The sequence below is a fragment of the Ursus maritimus genome, unplaced genomic scaffold, assembly GCF_017311325.1.
Source record: "Ursus maritimus isolate PB19 unplaced genomic scaffold, ASM1731132v1 scaffold_32, whole genome shotgun sequence".
Classification (NCBI taxonomy): Eukaryota; Metazoa; Chordata; class Mammalia; order Carnivora; family Ursidae; genus Ursus; species Ursus maritimus.
In genome coordinates, this window is record NW_024425786.1 from 7,377,877 (window position 1) to 7,398,215 (window position 20,339).

At 38.6% G+C, this 20,339-nt stretch overlaps 1 protein-coding gene across 3 annotated transcripts in view; it reads left to right on the forward strand.

The window, feature by feature from the left end:
• Positions 1-20,339, forward strand: part of KIF1B (kinesin family member 1B) — a 121,041-nt gene that overhangs the window by 24,725 nt on the left and 75,977 nt on the right. For all 3 annotated transcript variants that reach the window (XM_008694741.2, XM_008694738.2, XM_008694740.2), the window contains exons 4-12: positions 643-708; positions 4,539-4,717; positions 5,276-5,387; positions 7,712-7,789; positions 8,493-8,558; positions 12,345-12,420; positions 13,110-13,188; positions 14,277-14,419; positions 18,217-18,350. In XM_008694741.2, coding sequence (XP_008692963.1) covers positions 643-708; positions 4,539-4,717; positions 5,276-5,387; positions 7,712-7,789; positions 8,493-8,558; positions 12,345-12,420; positions 13,110-13,188; positions 14,277-14,419; positions 18,217-18,350 — 933 coding nt within the window. The remainder of the gene's footprint in view (positions 1-642; positions 709-4,538; positions 4,718-5,275; positions 5,388-7,711; positions 7,790-8,492; positions 8,559-12,344; positions 12,421-13,109; positions 13,189-14,276; positions 14,420-18,216; positions 18,351-20,339) is intronic.

Consider the following 20,339-nt stretch of genomic DNA (forward strand, 5'->3'; position numbering starts at 1 on the left):
ATCGCCGGGATCACGCCCTGAGCCGAAGGCAGACGCTTAACCGCTATGCCACCCAGGCGCCCCTTTTTGTTTTGTTTTTGTCAGAGAGCGAGCGCGCGCACTTGTGCGCACAAGCAGGGGGAGCAGCAGGCAGAGGGAGAAGCAGGCTCCCCACTAAGCAAGGACCCGATGCAGGACTTGATCCCAGGACCCTGGGATCATGACTCCAGTCGAAGGCAGACACTTAACTGAAAGAGCCACCCAGGATCCCCAAATGTAGTTTAATAGTAGCTTGCTACATAATAATACTAATAGTAGAGTCACAGTTACTCTAGGATAGTGTGAAGAATTGAATTCACATAAATTTAATGTGCCAGGGACCTAACACAGGAAGAGACAGAACTCCTCCTCATCCCCTAAATGTGGCTTGCTTTCTAAGGAAACATTTCTGAGATGCTGTCATCAAGGGAGAATAAAGATGAGAGGAGGAGAATGCATTCACAACTGCCCTTTTATTTCATTCAGAGCATTCTCCTTTGATGTTGTTGCCATTAATATTTTGAGAAAGAGAAAAGGGATCTCACTAATTTGTTTAGCACTCATGGGTATCTTTGTACTTCTCTCATTTATGCTGTCCACGCCTCTCTCCTTCTGCTTCTGTAGTTATGTGAAGAACTATTCGAGAAAATCAATGACAACTGTAATGAAGAAATGTCTTACTCTGTAGAGGTGAGTACAACCGTGGGTTAAAGCCACAGGCCTCTGGACTCCATTCCCTCCAATGTTACTTTTCAGTGGTCGCAGATGAGGACTGTGCTGTAGATCACTTAACCACTCCCCCAGTTTTGTATTCTTCTACGTTTTGGTTCATCATGAATAATGTTGCAATTAAATCCTTGTTGGTAAGTCAGCAGCTTGTTCATAAGCTTTATTTTTTAGTTGTTTCCTTTATGTATCCAGTTGTCAAACAATACATGTAAATTAGCAATGGCTTTTTAGAAAGAAACACTGTACCAACTTCCAATCCCATCAGTAGGGTATAAGCACCCATTGTGTCCTTCCCAACTTCTAGTATTTTTGTTTTTTCTCTGCCAACTTGATAAGGGCACTCTTTCTCACTTATTTAAATTAGAGTTTCTTTGATGATTAGTGTAATTGAACATCTTGTAAATTATGCGTATGCTTGTTTACATTTTGGGATTGCAGTGTTTATCTTAATCATTTGTGTGAACTCTTTTCCCCTTTCATATTTATTAATAGTGATTTTTGACAGGCATTGGTTTTTAAAATCTATATAAACAGATCTCTTCCCCCCTCCCCCTTTTATAATTGCTTATAGTCTTATTCTTCATCCAGTGTATACTCTAAGAGACCTATAGAATCACATTATATACATTAATTTATTTGATAAACATTTCTACTCGTTGATATGTGCTTTTTGAAGCTGTTGTTTCACTTACCTCCAGTTTTGATACTCAGTTCTGTGGTAACTGAAATTACTAAAATGTTCTTTTTACATGAGCCTGTTGTTCTGAGACATGAAGCTGTTTTTTAAGCAAACTTTTTTTTTTAATGTATGTATTGTGATTTTCTATAGGACTTACACAATTCCTAGTTGACCCACTTAGCTGGTTTGGGTTTTTTTCTTTACCTATATAGTGTTGCATACATTTATAAACTTTAGAGAATTCTGCCTTGTGACTATCATATACCAAGAGGGGAATGTGCTGCTCTAAAAATATTTTTTTGTTAAAATTAATTCTCTAAATAACTTGTCTCATCCTATAACTATTCTTTTTGAAGACTAAATGTATACTGAATGAAAATTCAGTAGATTTTTATTCTTACTAAAATAGCACATATTTTAAATGAATTCAGAGGATAGAGAGGGTGACAGAATATGACAATTTTTTGAGCTTATAGATAATAAAAGAAGATGCCATTTCCTTTCGTATTGGAGTTCACAGGCTTGCTTGGAGTGCAGTGTAGATCCCTAGTTGATACTGTGGTTCCTTAGGTTTGTGGGGCCTTTGCCTCCTCTCCTGCCACCCTCCTTCATTTGCTTCGGCCACACTGGCTAAGCTGTTTCTGGAACAATAGGAACTTTCCTACCTCAGGACCTTTACATTTACTTTTTTTTTCTACCTGAAATTTTCTTCCCTTGAATATCTTTTTTTCGAAGTGTTTCAGCTCCTTCAGGTCATTTGCTCAAGTCTTAACCTCTCAACAAAGCTTACTTTGACCACCTTATTTAATACTGCAACTTGTCCTCCACTCCAGCACTCCTGGTCTCTCTTGTCTTGTTCTTTTTTCCCCCATAGTACTCATCGTGTTCTAACCTACTTTATAATTCTGTTTATTTATGTATTTGTTGTTTATTTTATTTAGAGTCATAAGCTCGCTGGGGCAGGGATTTTTGTCTGTTTTATTTACTGACGTATGCCACGTGCCTAGAAAGTGTCTGGACGATAATGCTGCTCAGTGAATTGAATTTGCCAAGTGGGGTCTGTAATGGTTGGCTCAGAAGGAAAAGAGCTAGTGCTGGCTTGAGGTGGGTTTGCATGTTCGAGAATAAGTAGCAGAGCACAGCAGCCTTTACCTAGGTTACTTGGGTCCTCATGCTCCCACACCTGCGTGAAAAGAGACAAGTTTTCCAAGAAGATATAGCATCTTTCTGGGATTCTGGAGTGTATGTCCAAGTTTCAAGAATGATTAAAGTACTATTTCACTTTGTATGAAGACCTGCTTTAAGAAGGAATACTTGTTATCCTGTTGTTTTAATCTCATAAGGGATCCATTACTTCAAGAGTTCTCAATATTTAAAAAACTGATTTAAAAATACAGTATAAATATTCAGTCAGATCTGAGACTGAGTGAAAGAAAAAAGCAATAGAAAAGGAGATTCTGTTGTTTCAGACGCTCCGAAATGTGTCTATTGAAATTTAAAGTTGACAAGTGCCGAAATTTTGTGTGCTTGAGTAGCTCGGTGTATGCAAGGGAAGACCATAATGAGGCTTCCCGTGGTGAATTTCCCCCAGTCCAGAGCCTTATTTGCTTAGAAGTCTGATTTTATAGATCAGTCAGGACCAGAAGCATCCTTCAAAGCCAGACTCTTGAGTGAAGCTCATTTAACTTATGTTATGAAGCCACTATTTTTGTTACTTTCCCTTGAGGAAAATTTTTCTCTAGATCAGAACACTCAACATTAGCAAGCCTGGTACATTATCTTCTTGCCTTCCTGTGGACAGACCTCTGTTGGAATCCTGTTGGTTTTTTAGTGAGCATGGAATTAGAGAGGGAGGAGATGACTAGATGACTGAGATGTTTGCTTGCCTCAGGTAAAGAAAGGATAGTCTGAGACCTTCATCTCCACGATAGGTAGGAACGGTCCTGCTGGTGGGACGAGAGTTCCGGCAGTGTGTTAGCTGAGGCTTCCTCTTCCCTCACAAGTCGTGGACGGGTCCTGCCATGCCGTCAGGCTCCATGCTGACCAGTGCTCTCTCCTTGTGGCAGATACATGGTTTGTGTGTGGTCAGTCTTACAGTACTAGGGTTGCTGCTCTCTTTTGTCTTCCCTGCCCCGGAATATTGATAGTGTTTCATGGTTTTAACACTAATAGAATTTTTATTTCCAAGCTTTTAGAGTAACCTCACTGTAATCCTCAATTATTGACAACAGCATACATTTTTAGAAGTGTATTAGTTACTGGTAAGTTGCTACTAAAAATGGTATTTTTTCTGACTTAGACAAGTAGCAGCTACCAACTGCCAAGGTAGCCTTCTTACCTCCTTTTCTTTCCTGAGACCGTCAGAAGGCTGGTTCTAAGCTAGTCAGTGATGTCTTTGCAAATATTAATAGAATAAAATGGACTAGACCTGTGGCATTTCCCTTTGTAAAGATTGCTGATCTCTCATTGTAGAGTTTTTATTTAAAGTAATCTCTGCGCCCCGTGTAGATCTCGAACTCCAGACCCCAAGATCAAGAGTTGTGTGTTCTACTGGCTGAGCCAGCCAGGCACCCCTAATAGTAGAGTTTGTTGTTGTTGTTGTTTTTTTTTTTTAAAGATTTTATTTATTTGGCAGAGAGAGAGAGCGCACAAGCAGGGGGAGCCACAGAGGGAGAGGGAGAAGCGGGCTCGCCACTGAGCAGGGAGCCCGATGAGGGGCTCATTCGCAGGAACCTGAGATCATGACCTGAGCCGAAGGCAGACGCTTAACTGACTGAGCCACCCAATTGTAGGCACCCCAATTGTAGAGCTTTTTTTTTTTTTTTTTAAAGATTTTATTTATTTATTTGACAGAGACAGCCAGCGAGAGAGGGAACACAAGCAGGGGGAGTGGGAGAGGAAGAAGCAGGCTCCTAGCGCAGAAGCCTGATGTGGGGCTCGATCCCAGAACGCCGGGATCACGCCCTGAGCCAAAGGCAGACGCTTAACGACTGTGCCACTCAGGCGCCCCCCAGTTGTAGAGCTTTTAGTAAAAGCTGTAAAAAAAATTTTTTTTAATGTGTAGGATTTCTTTTTCAAAGTCCTCCAGTTCACTTTAATAATTTGTTCCTAGGTGAGCTACATGGAAATTTACTGTGAAAGAGTACGAGACCTGCTAAATCCAAAAAACAAGGGTCATTTGCGTGTGCGTGAACACCCACTTCTTGGCCCATATGTGGAGGATCTGTCCAAGCTGGCAGTCACTTCCTACACAGACATTGCTGACCTCATGGATGCTGGGAACAAAGCCAGGTATGGTAGAAATAGACTAATGACTGAAGGCTTTGGCACATTTTCAGTTCCTTTGTTCCCAGTTAAGGATTTGAGACCACCTTTATTCTTATGAAGGTTGCTTTAATTGTAGATCCTCTGACCCTGTGGCTGTGCTGGGGTAAAAAGTAAGGGCTTCAGCATATTCAGCGTCTTCTCATCAAAACAATGCAGTGCTGAAACATATCAGAACTTTGGTTAAGTTTTAATATCAGGTTTTGATTAAGTCATGTAAAATGTTGGATAATCACATGCCTATGGAAGTAATTGCAGAATAAAGAGTACAGATTAAATGCCTCGCTGGTTTCTAAAGGGACAACTGAGGTATGAAAAATGATTCTGATGCAGAACCTTTGGAGTTGGGCATCACTTGATAGGCTCACAAATAAGGCGTATTGAGAACAATTTGTGTAAGTGACAATCTCATGATCTATGAATAAAGCTGTTGCCTGTGATTGTTAGAGTTACGTGGAGCCTGCTGTCCGTTTGAACTTTCATCCAAGAATTCCATTGTCACATGTCACCTTTATGTTTATTTAGGACGGTGGCGGCTACCAACATGAATGAAACAAGTAGCCGTTCCCATGCTGTGTTTACCATTGTTTTCACCCAGAAGAAACATGATACTGAGACCAACCTTTCCACTGAGAAGGTAGGACAACTTCAGTGTCCAAGCTTGAGTTGTATGGAATGGGGATTTTCAGAAGTCCCTCTTGCTACCCTCTGCATTTTATGGAGGGGAGAAAGTTGCCCTTTTACTTAACAGGGAATATTTTTTATTTTTTGCTTGTCGTTTTTATTCCCACTCAAAACCAGTTTTGAGTATATGTGTTTTTGAGTGAAATTGCAAGGTAGAAAATAGGGTTAAGAAAAAACAAAGCCTTTGGGTCTCAGAAACTACTCTGTGCAATAGAGTTAAGCAGTTCTGTGGGGAGAAAATCTTAACCTTTTTTTCTTCTTGACTAGAACCTCTTAATTGCTTGTTTGGTATGTAGGTCTTTTTGTTTGTTTTGAGCTCTGATAATGTTATTGTGGGATTAAATATTTAAGCAAACAATTAAGCAGACAAGATGTGTTTTTCCTTGGAAAGTAAAGGACTGCAGAGCAGTCCTGATGCTTTTCGAATAGCTTGCTAATGTCTCCTTTTCTACAGTAGTTAAATATAGTAGACTTTGGAGTTAAACTGCTTGGCTTTAGATCCTGCCTCTGCCACTTTACTGCACTATTACCTTGGGCAAGTTACTTAACCTCTTTGTGCCTCAGTTTTCCCAACCTCATTGGATTGTTAAGATGATTAAATATTGATACAGGTTAGTGCTTGTAATAGTGCCTGCCTCAGAGTAACCATTCAATAAATGTGAATTTTAGTGTTATTATCGTTAGTAATAAATTTATGTTGAATTCTTCTCTGCCTACATACCTAAGTAGCATGCAGCTGGATTTTTAAGCCTAAAGTTAGCTTTATTATACTGCAGTGATAAAAGATCCTTTGCCTTATTAAACTGAGTAGTTTGTGATACTGACATCACTAAAAACTAGGATCACGTTTTACTTGGTGACTTGTTTTTAGCTGAAAATTATTTTAATTTTTAAATTTTTGATTTAAATTCAATTTAGTTAACATATACTATATTATTAGTTTCAGAGGTAGAATTTAGTGATTCATCAGTTGCATGTAACACCCAGTGCTCATCATATCAAGTCCCCTGCTTAGTGCCCATCACACAGTTACCCCATTCCCCCACTCCCTTCCCCTCCAGCAACCCTCAGTTTGTTTCCTGTAGTTCAGAGTCTCTTATGGTTTGTCTCCCTAGCTGAAAATTACTTAAAAAAAAATACCTTTCATATAGATGATCAAATAACCTGACACTGCTTAGCTGGTTACAGTATTAATGCTGTTTAGTACATCTTGTGTGAAAGCATTTTTTCCTTTTTTCTAAGATGTCACATCTACAAAAATAATGATGTTAATCCTGTAACCATAGCTTCTTTGATAATCCATTTTGGATACTTTTGTCTAATTTTCCTGAAGCTTTTTTTTTTTTAAACAACTTTATTGATTTGTTGAAGTACAACAGACCGCACATATTTAAAGTATAAAATTGAGTTACTGCATATGCACCTATAAAACCAGTATCATAGTCCAGGTCATAACCGCTTCCATTATCTGGGAAAGTTGCCTCATGCCGCTTTATAATCTGAAGTATCACTTCTTCCACCCTGGCACTTAGGCAGTTCTGATCTGCTTTTTGTCACTACAGATTAGTTTACATTTTCCAGAATTTTATATGAATGGAATTACATAGTATGTACTATTTTCTTGCTTCTTTCACCTAGCATAATTTTGAAATTCATCTGCGTTGTCTCGTGCATCAGTTGTTCACTTGTTTTCATTGCTGATTAGTATTCCATCATACAGATGTATCACAGTTAGTGCATTAACTCGCCTGTTGGTGGGCAGTGGAATTGTTTCCAGATTTTGATCATGAAAATGATGATGCAGTGAACATTTGTGTATAAGTCTTTATGTGGATATTTGCTTTTGTTTCGCTTGGTAAATACCTGGGAGTAGAATGGTTGAGTCTTATGGTAGGTGGGTATATGTTTAGCTCTGTAGGTCTGCAACTCTGCTAAACTGTCTTCCAGAGTAATTGTATCATTTTATACTCCCACCAGCAGTGTGTGAGAGTTCCAGGTGCTGGAGGCTTCATATTTAATATGCCATTTAATGGGTTAATGAGTTTTATATTTTTATGACACACTGTTACAAAATATGTCATGTGTATCTTAAAATTACTTATTTTGAACCAAGATAATTGCTGTGAACTTTTGTGCATGCTATGTCTTCTCGTGCCATATGTAAGAGCCCTAACTAATATTTGTAGTCTTCTTCATGCCTAATTTTAAATTTCCTGCTTCTTAATGTTTTCTGGTTCTACTTTGCTTATTTTGAATTGCCCCAATGTTCTTGACCAGGTCAGTAAAATCAGCTTGGTGGACCTGGCAGGAAGTGAACGAGCTGATTCAACTGGTGCCAAAGGGACTCGATTAAAGGTATTTATATTATCAAACAGTTGACCTAGTCAATAAATGTTCTGTAACATAGGTCAACAAACTATGGCCAGTAGGTCAAATCTGACCCACCACCTGTTGTTGTAAATAAAATTTTACTGGGACACAGCCACCTCTATTTGTTCATGTGTTGTCCACAACAGTAAGGCTAAGAGCTTGTGACAGAGGCCACATGGCCTGCAAAACCTTTACAGAAACATTTTGTTGATGCCTGATCTATAAGTTCAATGAAAGATAAGTAACGTAACGTAATAGTTAAGGAGGACTTGATGGTCAAGGTGAGAGCTGAAAGGTGTTTTGAGGAACGGGCTAGATGGAAGCGACACTAATGGGACAGGGATACATAAGATCCAAATGTGAGAACACACATAGCCCTCTCCAGAGGGACACTTACTTAACAAGAGCAGAAATTACATGTTGGTGAGTTGGGGGAAGAAGGCTGTCTGTAAGCTTTTGGGGCAAGCCGTCTTGCCGATACTTGGGACTGTGAGTTAGGCGTGTGGTCCTGGCATGGCATTAAATGAACAGGGGAGAGACTAAGAACTAAAAAATGTTTTTAGAACTTGTGGTCATAAGTAAACAAAAGTGCTAGCACAAGGCTTAGTTGTATCCTATGCATTATAGATGATGTGGCAGTAGAAGAAATTCTTCATCATAATTCTTTCATGTTTGGTATTGATTTCAGGAAGGAGCGAATATTAATAAGTCTCTCACAACTCTGGGCAAAGTCATTTCAGCCTTGGCAGAGGTGGTAAGTATTATATACTTGGTTACACGGGAAAACTTGTCTGTTCAGCAAATGCACTTGATGACGTTTTATGTGTTTATGAAGACTGACCTTTTTGGCCCTTTTGTGTAATCTTGCTTTTCTTCTTTTAGAGCTTTTCAGATAAGATACTAGGTATAACATACTTTGACTTTCTACTGAACGTAAAAGAGATTAAGGAGAGTGAAAGTGAACATGGATCTGTAAAGGCTAGACTGAAAACTCGCTCTTTACAAAGACCTAGGGTTTGATTGCTTTTTTGAGCCTTACTTCAGATCTCTCATCAAAACCCAGGGGCTTTGTTGCATATTCTTTTCCTGTACAATCTTTTTTAAGTAGGATGCTTTTGGAGTTTTTTAAGCATTCGCCTTGGTGAATGCTGTTGATTTGGGGGCCAATTATATATATATATATATATATTTTTTTTTTAAAGATTTTATCCATTTATTTGACAGAGAGACAGCCAGCGAGAGAGGGAACACAAGCAGGGGGAGTGGGAGAGGAAGAAGCAGGCTCCCAGCAGAGGAGCCCGATGCGGGGCTCGATCCCAGGACTCTGGGATCACCCTGAGCTGAAGGCAGACATTTAATGGCTGAGCCACCCAGGCGCTCCCAATAATATATTTTTTTAAATTGTGCTATTCTTTCCTATTCTTTAACAGTGGGACACTAAATCTGAAACAGTTTTGTATCAGGGGCTGCATTTTTTAGTTTCAAGGCTACAGAAGTACTAGTCATTGTGCAATCTAGTTTAGTATGTCATTTAAATCCCTAAAAAGAATCAAATGCTTTCTTGCTTGTTTCTGAAAAGTCATACTCAGTTTATTACTTTAAAGTACTTTTTGTTTGAAGGCTTATCCTGTGTTCTCATTCTTTCTTTTCAATGCTTCATCTGTAGGATAACTGCACCAGCAAGGTACGGTGGGCTTTGGTAGGAACGAACTAGCTGTAGAATCAGTTGTGATGATTGTAAATCCTCAGCAGGATGTGTGGAGGCATAAGTAGGAACGGAACCATGAAAAATAGCTTTTTGTTACTTGCTTTCTGGCTCTGGAATTTAGAATTGCTGTTTAGAGTGACCATGAATCGTGAGACTGCACACCAAACCCTATTTAGGGAACATGATGTGCTTTGGAGAAGGAATTCAGAATAAAGGAACAAGAGAGAAATTGAGGAAGCTTCTATGTTGTGTTATTTTAATGATGTTTCTCCTAGTGATCTGTAGGACTGTCACTTGAAGAAGTCACCTATAAACCTTTTGAAAGGGCAATAAAGATATTTCTTATGGGTACTATTCTAAAACATAGCTGCCTTCTTGAAATTATTAGGGTATTTTTCTTAAACCTCTTTATGTAATCTTGTTTCCTGTCATGAAAAGTCATGATCATTTAAATTGTTAAAAAAAATTTTTTTCCTACTCTTTGGTTGTACATAAAGTGAAGGCTATAGAATCAAGTTAAACTCTCTATCTAGAGCACATGCTCTTTGCATCCTTCTAATCCAAATACAGTAGACTTTTCCTTATATTTCTATACAAATACTCTAAAATTTCTTGGTACTATTTTGTGTTAATAATAGAGCACTCAGCAGTTCTGGATCACATGAGTAACATTGGAGAAAAGGCAGTATCTACAATGAATTTATTTTTTCAAGATTTTTATGTATTTATTTGAGAGCAAGAGAGACAGAGAATGAGCAGAGGGGAGGGACAGAGGCAAAGGGAATGGGATAAGCAGACTCCCCAGTGAGCAGGGAACCCGACACAGGGCTTGATCCTAGGACCCTGAGATCATGACCTGAGCCGAAGGCAGATGCTTCACTGACTGAGCTACCCAGGTGTCCCTGCAATGAAATCTTTTATACTCGTATTTTAAAATATATAGATTATCTACTTGTACAAAAATTACTTAATAAAAAATAATGCTTTTTTTCTGTTTCTTTTGGCTTATTGGAAGAAGCTGCCTTAGATTTAAAAAGTCTGTTATTTGATATTATGCATGTGTGGATATTCTTCAGATATCTAAGTCCCAGAACCATGAAAGCTGTTAAAATTTAGTGGTTTTTCTAACTTGTCCTGTCCATTTGCTCATTTTAACGCTCATTATCACCCAAAGGAAGAGTTTACAAAGTATTTATCTGCATTTTTCCCATATTGCTCCGTGCCACAATAATTTGCAAATGACTTTTTTAAGAACTGGTTTTGGAAAATCCAGTTTAGAACTTTGCATCTATGCCGTAACTATAACAGGTCAAAGACAAATTTTAGTTTTTATGTAATAAGCATAATTTTTGGTGAATTAAAATGTACTTTATTCCCACTGGGGAGAGAAACAGGATTATTACTGTCTATATTTGATAGTACTGCTTTTTAGAGGGACTAGTGATGTAAGTAAGTAAACCTTTTTAGGTAGTTACTAGGCCCTTATTTGTGAGAATAGATGAGATTAATTTGTGTAAGAGAGCAAATAGAAAAGAAGTGGCTAAAATTCTGAGATATTTTCAAATGGAAAAGATGGAAGTTCTATTTATGCTTCTTTATTTAGCTACTCCTTCTTAATTTAGTATAATTGACCAAAATGAAAATAGAACATTTTTTGGCAAAGAGACCACGCTTATTTTTGTAGTACTATTTGCAGTCCTTGTAACTGACGCACTTTAGATCTTGCAGCATTTTCGGTACTAACTGTAGGCAAAGTGAAGTGTTCAGGTGTGGTGAGGGGCTAGAGAAGGAAGAATTGAAGTCTCAGGCCTCAAGAATTTTGCAGTGGACTAATAGTCCCACTAAGCTGTGAAAGACTGAGAGGGTTAATTCTCCCCACAGGTCTGTGTCATTTAGAAATAGATCCTGCTATGGGAAATGACTTTCTCATTGGTGGAAAGTGTGTCTGTGGGTGGAATAGGATGAATCGGAGGGGACGTTTTTGGTAAGAGATAGAATTGAAGTGCTACTTGCCTACTTCCTTTCCTCCTCAACAGACCAGAGGTCAGCTACTTAGTACTCTTTTTCTGAATACTCATGCTTTCACAAGAACTAGGTGGCCCTTAGTTTAACCTCAGATTATACCAGGACTGGGGAGAGATGTGTATCAGTGAACCCTGGCTTCCCCTTGATGGCTTCTTAAATTATCACCACCTAGTCGTCAGCCAGGACGTACTGCAGTGGCTGTTATCTGCAAAGGGTTTGCATTAATTTTTACTTTCAAAGGATATAATTTCCTCCACTTTAGTACTGGCTTTGTACTGGTGTCTTTTGGTCTATCCCATGATAATGAGAAGGGTCACAGCTGTATAAGTAAATGCTTGATACATATATATACACAGACAATTCATCTTGCAGTCTTTACGGATCTCCAGATTAGCAAATCACGTCACTGTCTTAGACCTTTTCAGTCTGAGTACTAACTCTGTTGGTTGGATTTATTTGGGGTGTAATTTCCTTCTAAAGAAACCAAATGTATACTTTTACAAGAGTTGTTAGAGATGCAACAGTCCACTTGATGATTTGGTGATTGGCCAGGTAAATTTGTTAACTAAATGACTTACTATGCTACTTTCTAAACTGTTATGTGTGTGTTGTAAATTTTTCAAAATAAAATATAAAAAGAAAAAATTACTGCATGAATTTTGGGTATTGTGACAAGTTGAAGCCGTAAATGTTAAATTTCAACAGTGATGGGGTTCTATAGTTTACTTAGGAATTTTAGACTGATTTGCTTTTCATGTGAATTTTTCCTCCCTAATAATGCTAAGACCATTTCTTTTTGTTTAATAGAGTAAGAAGAAGAAGAAGACTGATTTTATTCCTTACAGGGATTCTGTTCTTACTTGGCTTCTTCGAGAAAATCTAGGTACGTTGATCACTGGTGTGAAGTTATCTTTTTAAAGCTGTTTACTGATTATCTTTTGTGGTTAATTGTCTTGTATGTTTGTTTTGGAGAAGAATAATCTCCAGACATCCATGTTACTCTTGATTTAAACTGGTTGGATTTGCTCACTTTTTAATCAGGGTTTTCTCCCCTGTCTTGTTGACCTCGGGACATGGACTGTGGTGTGGTTTTCTTCCTAACCACACCTGCTTCAAACTATCACTCCTTCTTCACACCTCTTTGGAAACTCCATGTTACCTTTTTGCTGATGGTTTTGGACCTTCAGGTCATTCTGTTTATTCTCTGTTCTGTTAGCCTCTTTCTCTCCTTCCTATGAGAAGGGAGTGATCAGCTATGTCAAATGTCGCTGATGGAAGGGAAAGACTGAGAATGGCCTGCTGGACTGTCCACATCACTGTGCTTTGACTCACTAAGAGCACTTTGGTGTAGTGGCTGAGGTCTTAACTGGAGTGGGGAGAGGGAAACTGGTCCCAGTAGATCCAAACACCAAGATTAACAGTATAACAGTGCATGGAGACATTCAAGACGTTTGTTGACTCTTGATTAAATCTTAGGATCTGAGATGGTGTTATCTAATTTGACATAAATTTAATAAAATTCTTCTTTCTAAAAGAAGTATGATTTGCGATAACCATGATTCATCTTCTTAGGTGGCAATTCTCGGACTGCGATGGTTGCTGCTCTGAGCCCAGCAGATATCAACTATGACGAAACTTTGAGCACTCTGAGGTACTCCAGTTGATCTCGATTGCTAAATAGAATACTGTGCCACCATAAGTCATTTTGTTATGCCATTGGTTTTCTTATGCTGTATGGATAATTTTTTATGTAGATAATGATCCATTCCTCTCATAACAGGGAAAACATGGGTTGGGGGAGATTTTTATTTTTATTTATTTTATTTGTTTTGGGCAGGGGAGATTTTTATTGTAATAGAATTTACCTGTTTATGGTTTTCAGTTTCACTTTGTTATGATTTTCATTTCTGTAAAAAGAAGTTCCCTTATGGTTTGTCATTATAGAGATGCTCAACTCTTAACGAGTAATACAATTATGAGTACACATAGTGTTAAAAAAATTACAGAATATTCATTAGTAAAATATAGTTGACTGTTGAACAACACAGTGGTTAGGGGTGCCAACCCTCTGCACAGTCAAAAGTCCACATACAACTTGACTCCCCAAAAACTCAACTATTAACAGCCTACTGTTGACCAGAAGCCTTACTGATAACATAAACATTTGATTAACACATATTTTGTATGTTACAAAATATTTTGTATATACATATACATATGTATATACATATACAAATGCCATACTGTGTTCTTATAACAAAGTGAGAGAACATGTTATTAAGAAAATTGTAAGGAAGAGAAAATACATTTACAGTACTGGACTGTATTTATCGAAAAAAATATGATTCTAAGTGGACCCATGCCATTTGTTTTAACCTATGTTGTTCAAGGGTCAGCTGTATTTCTATATATGAATAGTTTTCATCACTTTAATGTGGAACTTTCTACTCTTCTCCCAGTGATGGAAGGAACCCTATACAGTCTGATAAATGCATTTTGAGTCCCCTTTCTGGTATTTATTTCTTTTATGATTTTGGGTAAATCACTAAAATTCATCTGAGCCTTTTTCCTCATCTTGAAAAGATACTATAAAACTTGCTATGCATATGTTATTAGTAAGGCTCATAAAATGTGTAAATACTCAAGCTGTTTGATTTAGAGAGAGAAATAATGGTATGTGACTTATGAGAAGTAGAGTGTCTGAGGAATGGCAAAAATGCGTGTTCCTTTTGGATATAGATATGCAGATCGTGCAAAGCAGATTAAGTGCAATGCTGTTATCAATGAGGACCCCAATGCCAAACTGGTTCGTGAATTAAAGGAGGAGGTGACACGGCTGAAGGACCTTCTTCGTGCTCAGGGGCTGGGAGATATTATTGATAGTAAGTGAATTAAGGATCAACATGAATTCTAAACTTTTCCTCTTCGGGGTTCTTCTATTTCAACTTAGATTCAAAGAACATGATGAAGTTAGGTGGTAGAAAAGGGTTTTTTTTGGGTTTTGTTTTTTCTTTTAAAAAAATCCAACAAAAATGGTATCAGAATCTTTATGTAGTATGTACCAGGCTATCGAACTGAACTCATGAAATTAGTTTTTAAAATGTCAATATGTCACTGCTTGTATTTTTATTAGATTTTCATTTTAGATCAGCAGTGAAGTTTATTTGGAATGTTGAGTTTATTCTCACTGAGAAATTAATCACTTTATAAAATTGTTACTTAAAATTTTTGTTTTTGTATTAGGGGCTTCTCTTGATTAATGTAGTAGTGGTAATATATGTGTAACAAACCCGCTATTCTAGTCCCCTTTCAGGAAGGATTTACCTTTGAGTGGTATCTTCCTCCCCCTGCAAAATAATTGAAGAACACTCCCCACCTGGCTCCCTATGAACACACGAAGGGAAAAATACCATTTCCTGTCAATCCTTATAGGGAATATTATTTTACTATGTTGTCTTAAAATGTATCTTTTTTTTAACCTCTGTGATCTGCCCGCATAATGTCTAGTCAGAGGTTAACTGAATGATTCAGGTAGAATACTATATGGGTTTATTTGATAAAGCATATTTTTATTTTTGAGTGAAAAATTAATATTGTTTGAAATTCTAATAAGATTTTCAAAGTCTAGTTCTTCTTACTGATTAGCACCTGAGTTTAAGTGACTACAGTATACAAAATTACAATATATTCTAAGTGTTAATTTTTTCCATCTTCCCAAATGCCACGTGCTGCTCTGTTCCCTCTCTGTGTCATTGCTGAACCTGATCTTTGACCCTTCTTGTATTTTCCCTCCTGCTTACCTTCAGTTGATCCATTGATCGATGATTACTCTGGAAGTGGAGGCAAATGTGTGTATTTCATGTATTGGTTATTTCCAGTACTCTGATTTGCTAATCTGCCTCTGCTGGATCAGCTTTAAAATGAGCTTTGCATGCCAGCAATCCTAGCAGGGAAATCCCAGACAGAGCATACTATAGATTCAGAAATGATCCTGTTTTTGCCCTTCTCTATTTAGCAAACACTGCTGAATTTCAGTTTGTGAATTAAGTAGTCTAGAGGCTTAAGAGTCTCTTGATGCTTCTGCGCTTCAGTTTTTCCACTTATGTGATTAAACTGAATCCAAAGTCGTAGAGGATGATGATAGCGATGACAGCAGGTCACATTTCCTGAGTGTTTATAGTGTACTGGGCCCCATTCTAGGGACCTTGAATGTATTATCTCATTTAACCCTGTCACTGATTCTGGAAAAGGTTCTTTTATGCCCATTTTACCCATGAGGACTCTACTTGCCTGGGGTGGTTAATTTGCTACTGAGATCCCATGGTTTCTGTGTAGTTAAGATTGGATAGTGTAACTCAGAGCCCCGGCTTTTAAAATCATTACTATACCTTTATGGCCTCTTGAGATCTTTCAAGGGTCTGATTATTTAATAGAAAAATCCTTTTAAATTAGCTGTGTAATTCTGAGCCTTGGTGTATGTACAATTAAAAACAATCACTTCCAGTTGGCTAAACTATCCGTTGCTGAGTAGTTCTGTGAGTACCGGGCTAGCACTCACCTGTGCTTAGGCTAAGTTAGTTTCCTCCATAACTTGGGCCTCAGCTTACATGGTGGTTAGGAAATTTTTTTTCTCCTTTTCTGGAGTTACAAATTAAATTTTAAAAACTTGGGTGTCTAAAATGTATGTTCGAAATGAGGACATTTTTATGAAGGATCACACCTCGTTGTTCTCTCCAGATACCATTAAGTTGGTGAGGACATGATTTCTTACCCTTCTAAGATAATTCACTAGGGGATTTTTATCTTAGAAGAAATGAAGAATCTTGACCTTTTGGTTAAGTTTTAGATTTTAATTGATTTGCTTGTTCATTTAATGAGGCATGTTAATAGGGCTTGAAGGGAGGAAATACATAGGAGAGAGCAAATGTAGCCCCGGCCGCTGTGATGAGGCTAGGCCTTGAAGACACATTAACACTCCAATACAGAGTGACTCTTGGACTGGAACGGCTCTGTCTGAGATTTCCAAAGCTGACCGATACTGATGTGAGAAAGACACCATCTTGTTGTTGCTTTTGTGCTCCAGGTGGTGCTGCTATCAGCTTGTTGCCTCACTCTTTTCTGAGCAGTTTTGGCATCTCCCAAAAAGCTATGCATGACTAAGTTTTAATTTTGTCTCCATGCAGGAAAGCAGCCCTGGCTACTTCTGAATTTCCATTTCAATCTACTCTTAATTTCTTTTAGGGCTTGCATGTGTCCATCGGACCTTCTAAACTCCACCCATTCTATTCTTTCCTACCTTGCTGCCGTCTCCTGATGGCTGATTTTTTGCTCCAGTTCCTATCCCCCTTTTAAAACTTGCTTGTTTTCCTATGTTCTATATTTGCAGATGGTGGTTTTCAAACTGTCTTGAAGCATCCACTGGTTTTAAGGGGTTTCAAGAACTGGCTTTGATGAAGTAGAGATGAGTAGACCCAGAGAGAGCATTAACTCTGCATTAACTCGTATCATTTAAGGAAAACTTAACTTAGTTTTGGTATGAATTTTAAGCAATGTAGGTTTTCCCAAATTTTTAAACATGAGCTAATTTTAAAATAGAAATCCATCAATACCTATGGTTTTTCTCTGGTGTCTGACAAGGATGACTAATGAAGGAAAGTACAACAGCAAATTAATGAATTTTGTTGTTTGTGGCTCTTTTTATCAAAACTAAATTTAAAAAACAAAACTTACAGTTCTATTAAAGACCTTAGTAAGTGAAAGTATGTCCTTGAAACTTGAAATTCATACGAGGAACTCAGCTTACCAGTGACTCTTGGTAGTACTGTTGGGCAGAGTAAGAGCCTTATTTTGCAATAATTAGCAAATAATCAGCCTTGATTTTTGTTTGCTCTGATAGATGAGTGTAAACTATACCAACTTCATTAATTTGCTAATTGTTCTTCCCTGTTGAGGTAATTGGCCCTGAGTTCTCAACCAGAACTTACACAAAATTCTTGTGATTTCTACATGGACCTCTACTGTTTAAAGACGCTGTTTGGCGTGTTGACATGTTGTTCTACGAAGGACACTACGGGTTTCTGTGTTAACCGTAGTATCTTCTTGGGAATTTTTGCTGAATGCCATAAAATACTGGGCCAGGTTGATACTACTGATAAATAAATGTTCATCTTTTTTCCTGTACCATTACAAACTACTGGGATTTAAGAGTAGTGAAAATCTAAAACATTGTAGTATTGGAGCTGTAGAAGGAATAGAAAGGATGTAGCATGTCCTGTTTACGGAGAGTGCCTGAGCGTTATCCTTTGAGGCTCTGGTTACCCCCCACCAAATACCATGTTAACCCACCCTGAAATTTTTTAGTTTCTAAATTTTTTAGTTTCAGAAGTGGTTCTTAACCTCTAGGATACCAGTGTTAAAGACAGACGTGTTTTAGAACTGCCATCTAGAACAATTATAACTCGTCTTTGTATTATAACACGTCTTTGTCTTGGCGCTTTAATGCTATCCTTTCTTACGCTGGTGTTCCTTCCTGTCTTTTTTCTCCCTCTGCTCCTTTCCCTCTTTTCCACTTTTTCTGCCTTCCCTTCTTTCTGTCTCCCAGATCTGAAAGATTTTCAGAACAATAAGCATAGGTACTTGCTAGCCTCTGAGAATCAACGCCCTGGCAATTTTTCCACAGCATCCATGGGGTCCCTTACTTCATCTCCATCTTCCTGCTCACTCAATAGTCAGGTGGGCTTGACATCTGTGACCAGTATTCAGGAGAGGATCATGTCTACGCCTGGAGGAGAAGAAGCCATTGAACGTCTGAAGGTAAGTAATAATTCAAATGGAAGGGAGGTGTTCTGTGTAGCTCCACAAAGCAGAGCTGGTCTTAAAAATCACTGAGATTTTTGTTCAGGATACGGAACAACTTTTGAACTCTTAGAGGTGTTCTGAAAATGGAATTTGCTGCTTTCTAAGATAATTAATTTCTTTTTACCAGAATGCTTGAGTCTGACGTGGCCAGGCAGAGATTAGAGAGATGTGTGGCCAGATCACAGGTTGGCCACGAAAATAAGTGATAAATAGATAATGTCCTTTAATTCCGAGGTAGTTTATAAGTCACAGGGAAATTGTTAGACATTGAGTTGGAAACTAATTTGTTAGAAGCACTTGGATTTGAAGATGGAATTCTGTATAGAGCCATGTTTGTGTTAGTAAAATATATAGACAACCAAAAGAAGGTTTGAGCATGCGAGTAGCTGTACCAGGTTTATTCAGAGACATGTGAAATGATAACTTGTGGGAGCTCATAGGAAGTCTTGGACCCTGTTCTCTCTGCCATGGGAGGGCTGCCTCCTCCTGTGCCTGTGCCATGGGACCAGGGGCCTCCGTGCTGTGCTGTGCGCTCGGATCCTGCACGTGCGGGTCGACCTGCCATGGCCCCTGGCTTCGCTTTCCCAGTCTGTGGTTGGCTCCGGGGGGGACATTCTTGTCTCTCTTCGTGAATGAGAAAGTGAGCGGTAGCGGCACCCCCCGACGTCCCCTCAGCGACTGACTGCAGCGAGAACAGACGGTGCATCCATCCATCAGATCGCTGTGACAGTATCCCAGATGCTTTGTCTTTGCCTGCTCATTGCCTCCAGGGTGATCTTTTCACCCACACCTTTGGGCCTTTGTATTCTCAAGTGCCAGGGCAGGGAAAACTGGGAGGGCAGAGAAGTGTTCTAGGCGCTGGGAAATTGCCGCTGTGCTTGCGGCCAGCAGCCTGTCTGTGTTGCACACACCGCGCTCCACGGCCGCCGCTTGCTCGAGCGCTGCTGAGAACAGGGACACGCTTTGACGAATGAATGATGGAGGAGGTTTGCTGAGCTTTTCACCACTAAAAGGGAGTGAAGCTTAATAGTTGAAGATGGCAGATGCTTTCATTTCAGTTTTCAGGTGAGGCCAGGAAAGATTTTATATGAAGAATGGGCCTCTGCTTCTTCTTCAGCCTACTTTTTCCCTTGGCATTTTTTTACTCACTTCTAACCTAAGGTGCTTCAGAAACAAAAGTAATGATCTTGTTCCTTCCTTCAGAATATGTTTGTAGGAAGCGGGTAAAGTTCTGAAATACCTAGCAAAGGGAGAAGGGTGACAAATATATTCATTTCATTGATTGTTGCAGATCGGAGGGTAATTCCTGCCTTTGTAAAATTGCCTTTGAAATTGTAATAAAGACATTAGTGAAGCCTGTGCAGGACAGCTTTATGTGTGTGTGTTTTCACGATGGGCATTGGTGACAAAGTTGTTGTACAGGGTTCTGTTTGGGCCAGTGGGGGAAATGCAGGGGTTCCGGGGGAAGGAAGTGAAATTGCCTACTTACTATTTAATATAAAATGTTCTTTTTCTTTAGGGATTTTGAATCTTACTATATCTCCTATTAAAGCCTTGGTGTACAAATAAGATTATAATTTTCATTAACTTACATCTTGGTGTAAAAGAAAAAATTTTCCTAACTGCCAAGTGGGACCAACCGAAAATAACGTTGAATGTTAGGAGTCAAGATATTAACCAGACTCTTTTAAGAATTAGGTCACCCAATGTCTTCCAAGTAGCTTCTGGGGAATAACACTGCCATTATTCAGGGAACCCTCCCCCCAACCTTCCTACTTCGCACCAAGACCAAAACAAAACTATATTACTTTCATCAGAAAATAAATTTCTCTGCTTTAATTTTCCTTTAAGTCAACATAAGTGAAAATGTCCATTTTCCCTACCTTTAGAAAATTGTTTTTTGATAGTTTTGCATTGGATCTTGGGTTTTTAATGCAGCACGGC